At 40.9% G+C, this 5,991-nt stretch overlaps 1 protein-coding gene across 5 annotated transcripts in view; it reads left to right on the forward strand.

Moving 5' to 3' along the window:
• ZMYM5 (zinc finger MYM-type containing 5) overlaps positions 1-5,991 on the forward strand; it is a 31,992-nt gene that overhangs the window by 17,550 nt on the left and 8,451 nt on the right. For all 5 annotated transcript variants that reach the window (XM_032260148.1, XM_032260149.1, XM_032260152.1 and 2 more), the window contains one exon: positions 5,108-5,393. In XM_032260148.1, coding sequence (XP_032116039.1) covers positions 5,108-5,393 — 286 coding nt within the window. The remainder of the gene's footprint in view (positions 1-5,107; positions 5,394-5,991) is intronic.

Genomic DNA, 5,991 nt, shown 5'->3' on the forward strand with positions numbered 1-5,991 from the left:
GTCTTGTTCCATTGGCAGGCTAGAGTGCAGTGGCACAATCTTGGCTCCACTTCCTGTGTTCAAGTGATTCTCAGCCTCTTGAGTAGCTGGGAATATAGGCACGTGCCACCATGCCCAGCTAAATTTTGTATTTTTAGTGGAGACGGGGTTTCACCATGTTGGCCAGGATGATCTCGGTCTCTTGACCTTGTGATCTGTCCACTTCGGCCTCCCAGAGTGTTGGGATTATAGGCATGAGCCACTGCGCAGGACAGTGACTTTCTGTTGTCTCTGAAGTATGGATGAATTTACAACATTCCTGAGTTCTCTGAAGGTCTATTTTTGGGGACAAAAATTATAGAACTGTGTCCTTTAGATAATAAGATTTAATCTACAATTCTGGAGAAAATGTTCAAAAAATTTTCATGTGAAGGGCAATGCTGAAAAACAGGTGAATATTAAAGCTTTCTTAAAGCACTTTAGGAGGCCAAGGCAGGCGGATGACTTGAGGCCAGGAGTTTAAGACCAGCCTGGCCAACATGGCGAAACCCCATGTTGAAACTCAGCCTAGGCTGAGTCTTAAACTTCTGGCCTCAAGTGATCCTCCCACCTTAGCCTCCCAAAGTGCTGGGATTTTAGGCATGAGCCCCCTCTCCTGTCCAAAAGCTGTTTTTGAAGAGAGATTATAAAATAATTCTTTATTATAGGGCCCTATTTCTCAAAACTTCACCATTATCTGAGAGTTGGTTAGAAATGCAGAGTATCAGTTCCCTCCTCAGACCTACTAATTTAGACTCTCCATTTAAACAAGAGTCCCAAGTGATTTCATATGCACAATAAAGTTTGAGAAACACCTCACCAGTAAGTAAAAATACAAAAATTAGCCAGGCATGGTGGCACATGCCTGTAATCCCAGCTACCTGGGAGACTGAGGCATGAGAATAGCTTGAATCTGGGAGGCAGAGGTTGCAGTGAGCCAAGATCATACCACTGCACTCCAGTCTGGGTGATGGAATGAGACTCTAGTGTCACAAAAAAAAAAAAAAGATTGAATTATCTGGATGCAGTGGCTCACGCCTGTAATTGCAACACTTTGGGAGACTGATGCAGGAGGATTGCTTGATCCCAGGAATTTGAGACCAGAGTGGACAGCATAGCGAAAATCCGTGTCCACTTAAAAAAAATTTTTTTTAATTAAAAAAAGTTGTTTTTTTTTTTTTAGATGGAGTTTCACTCTTGTTGCCCAGGCTGGAGTGCAATGGCGCGATCTCGGCTCACCGCAACCTCCACCTCCTGGGTTCAGGCAATTCTCCTGCCTCAACCTCCTCAGTAGCTGGGATTACAGGCACGCGCCACCATGCCCAGCTAATGTTTTGTATTTTTAGTAGAGACGGGGTTTCACCATGTTGACCAGGATGGTCTCGATCTCTTGACCTCATGATCCACCCGCCTCGGCCTCCCAAAGTGCTGGGATTACAGGCTTGAGCCACCGTGCCCGGCCTAAAAAAAGTTTTAAGTCATTTGTCAAAAGGATAGTCTTTTTGTAGTTGTTGCTATTTTTACTCATTAACTTGAAATAGCATAGTTAAAAGAAGTCTATTTTTAGTATTAACCTTAGATTTTCTTTTTACTTGCTGTCAACATTCGTACAACAAATTAGCTTTTGTCAGGAAGCTTTAAGAATAAGATGACAGTGATTATATCATTATAATGTTGTTTGAAGTCAAAGCTCTTCCAGAGCATGTTACTTTAGTTGCTATGTCTTTCCCACGTACATAAATTGAAGGTTTTCTAGTACAAGAGAAAGAAACGGGCAAGGATTTCTGGAGTTGAGTTGTATTTAAATTTGGGGCTTATAGGTTTAAATTTCATCATATAAAACTGGCTCTTGACAGCCCATTGTGGGAGCGGGGTCTGGCTGGCTCATGGGGTAGGCAGGTTGACGGAAGTGGGAAGCACCAAAAAGAAAACCAAAGCAACTGGTTCTTCATAAAGTACACATAAAACTGCATTCCATTTTATGAATATGGGATTGTATTTGTTAGAGAGGACCACTGAGCCATTTAATTCTTCCATTAACTTTTAGGGTAGGCTGTGTTTCAGTGAAAGTTCTCCAGTTCTCACATACCTTTGTATAAACAGTTTAATTAAAAAAAAAATGACTGGGTTCAATGGCTCATGCCTATAATCCCAGCGCTTTGGGAGGCCAAGACAGGCGGATCACCTGAGGTCAGGAGTTCGAAACCAGCCTAACCAATGTAGAGAAACCCCATCTCTACTAAAAATACAAAATTAGCCAAGCGTAGTGGCACATGCCTGTAATCCCAGCTACTCAGAAGGTGAAGGCAGGAGAATCACTTGAAACCCAGGAGGTGGAGGTTGCAGAAAATACCTAAACTTAGAATTTGTTCTTACATCTCTTTTATTTTTCTTGCATTATAAACATTTCTGACCATGATACTGAGTCTAAGGAGTTGTACTTCTTGATAACTAGGTAAGTCTTATCCCTCCTGCTGAGAATAATTAAGAAAAAAAGTGACAAAATAGATAAAATATCTATTTAAAGACATCAAGAGCTACAAATAACAAATGGAAAAATTAGGATTCCAAGATCTGAGAGAAGAGTTGGAGCTGCTTTTCCCTATTGAATATGTGTTCAATTCCAGAAAAGGCTGCAGAGAAGCTAAATGGAGCTTTCAGTAGACACTGAGGGCCCACAAAGAGGAGTAATGATAAACCCCCCTCCCAATCTGTGGATTGAAGTACTAACATCAGCCAGAGCCTCACAGTTTTTGTAATTTTTTATATAAAAATAGTAAAAAGTATCCAGATGTAGTGGCTCATGCCTATAATATTAGCACTTTGGGAGACTGAGGCAGGATGATTGCTTGAGTCCAGAGTTCAAGATCAGCCTGGGCAATATAGTGAGACCTTGTCTTTTGAAAAAATAAAAATATTAACCAAGTGTGATGGCATGTGCCTGTTGTCACAGCTACTCAAGAAGGTGAGATGGGAGGATTGCTTGAGCCCAGGAGTTCAAGGCTGCAGTAAGCTGTGATCATGCCACTGTATTGCAGCCTGGGCAACAGAGTGAGAAGCTGAGACTACAAGCGAGCACCACCACACCCAGCTAATTTTGTTTATTCTTTGTAGAGACAGGATTTTGCCTTGTTGTCTAGGCTGGTTTCAAATTCCTGAGCTTCCAGACTCCCAAAGTGCTGGAATTACAAGGAATGAGCCACTGTACCCTACCTAGGCTGTGTCTTAAACTTCTGGCCTCAAGTCATCCTCCTACCTTAGCCTCCCAAAGTGCTGGGATTATAGGCATGAACCACCTCACCTGTCCAAAAGCTGTTTTTGAAGAGAGATTACAAAATAATTCTTTATTATAGGGCCCTATTTCTCAAAACTTCACCATTATCTGAGAGTTGGTTAGAAATGCAGAGTATCAGTTCCCTCCTCAGACCTACTAATTTAGAATCTCCATTTAAACAAGATTCCCAAGTGATTTCATATGTGCAATAAAGTTTGAGAAACACTTCACCTGTAAGTAATACTGTACTGTTTTGAAATTAACAGTAATTTATGATACTGCAGCTGCTATGTAAGGTTGGGAAAGCTGAGTCTTTCCTGAGTAATCCACAACCTATATTAATGCCTGATAAATAATATTTTAAAGGCTAGGAAATAATAGATTTATATTAAACTATTTATGTCTAAAGTATTTTGAAAGTAAGTGTACTAATGTCTGCAGTTTACTTGAAATACATAGAAAGAGATGGATTGATTGTTTAGTGGTATGAATAGATAGAAAGATGTGATTAAGCCGGAAGTGGTGACTCATGCCAGTAATCCCAGCACTTTGGAGGCTGAGGCAGGTGGATCACTTGAGGCCAAGAGTTTGTGTCTAGCCTGGCCAACATGGTAAAACACCCTCTCTACCAAAAATAGAAAAAAAATTTAGCTGAGCATGGTGGCACGCACCTGGAATCCCAGCTACTTGGGAGGCTGAGGCAGGAGAAACGCTTGAGCCTGGAAAGCAGAGGTTGCAGTGAACCAAGATGATGCTACTGCACTCTAGCCTGGGCAACAAAATGAGACCCCATCTCAAAAAATAAACAAAAAACGATGTGATTAGACAAAAACAGTAAAATAGCGTTGAATCTACTTGGTTGAGTATGTCAGTGTTAAGTGTAAAATTCTTTAAACTTCTCTTGAAATTCTTCCTAATTTTAGGGACAATGGGGGAACTATTAAAAAACTAGATAGATATCATAAGTAAGCTACCAGACTATCACATTCCTCAAGGGTTCCAGAGAGCCGAGCTGTTACTATAATTGTCTATGTATTTATATATCCTGTGCTTTGTTTTATAAATGTTTATGGTTTTTTTCTTGTTTTTAGGGGTTTTGTTTTGTTTTTTTGAGATAGAGTCTCAACTTGTCACCCAGGCTGGAGTGCAGTGGCATGATCTTGGCTCACTGCAATCTCCACCTCCAGAGTTCAAGAGATTCTCATGCCTCAGCCTCCCCTGAGTAGCCAGAATCACAGATGCAAACCACTACGCTCAGCTAATTTTTGTATTTTTAGTAGAGATGGGGTTTTGCCATGTTGGCCAGGCTGGCCTCAAGTGATCTGCCTGCCTCAGCCTCCCAAATTGCTGGGATTACAAGCATGAGCCACCACGTCTGGCTTTATAAATGTATTAATACTTTCCACTTAGGCAAGAAAAAGTGGCTAATATTTTTTGAGTGTGCCTTTGTGCTGGGCATTTATCTCATGTATTCTTCATAACACTAATGAGTTAGGTATCATCAGTTCGTATATTTGTATAATTTATTAAGCTTAGGAGATATTTGAACCTGGGGTCTGACTGAAGAGCTGATGGCTACCACATTGTGCAATTCCAGACACCAACATTAACTTAATTATTATTGTTGGTGCAGTGAAGTAGCATTCAGTTGAGATACATAGTTCCCCTGGGATTATGCATGAAGAGTGGCCTTAACCACATGCTTATACACCTGCCTCATTTGTCTCTTAAACTCTTAAATGAAAATGTAAATTATTTTTCTGATGTACATTTTTATTTGTTCCATGATTTTCTCTTGTGTGTTTCATTTTTAAGATTCTTGGATCTCCCAGTCAGCTTCATTTCCCCGTAATCAGAAACAGCCAGGAGTGGATTCTTTATCACCAGTGGCCTTACTTCCTAAGCAGAATTTCCAGCCTACAGCCCAACAGCAACTTACTAAACCAGCTAAAATCACTTGTGCAAATTGCAAAAAGCCTTTACAGAAGGGCCAGACAGCTTATCAACGAAAAGGATCAGCTCACCTCTTTTGTTCTACCACGTGCCTGTCTTCCTTCTCTCATAAACGTACTCAAAACACACGAAGTGTAATATGTAAAAAGTAAGCAGTACCTTTCACCATTTCTCCATATAGTTGAATACTAGTGGTATAAATAAAAGTACACTTAATGTAATTGCAGAGCTGGATAGATATATCAGTAGAATTGTTGCAGGAGTGTCTTTAAGTTTATTGAGCTTGAGCTCCTAGAATATGTCTAAGCTATGGACTCGTTTGTCCTATATGTATTCTTGGCAGAAAAATGGAACTTAAGTATGGAAGTTAGTTGCCCTCTCCCTGCCACTACATTTGCCTCCCCTTCTTCCCCATCTTACATCTTAGTTCTATAAATTTATTACCAGCATTTTTATTTGTTTTTTTTTGAGACTGAGTCTCACTCTGTTGCTCAGGCTAGAGTGCAGTGGCGCGATCTCCGCTCACTACAACCTCTGCCTCCCAGGTTCAAGTGATTCTCCTGCCTCAATCTCCTGAGTAGCTGGGATTGCAGGCTCCTGCCACCACACCCGGCTAATTTTTTGTATTTTTAGTAGAGATGGGGTTTCATCATGTTGGCCAGGCTGCTCTCGAACTCCCGACCTCAAGTGATATGCCCACCTTGGCCTCCCAAAGTGCTGGGATTACAGGTGTGATCCACTGTGCC

The sequence above is a fragment of the Sapajus apella genome, unplaced genomic scaffold (assembly GCF_009761245.1).
Source record: "Sapajus apella isolate SASKATOON/1434 unplaced genomic scaffold, GSC_monkey_1.0 scaffold114, whole genome shotgun sequence".
Lineage (NCBI taxonomy): Eukaryota > Metazoa > Chordata > Mammalia > Primates > Cebidae > Sapajus > Sapajus apella.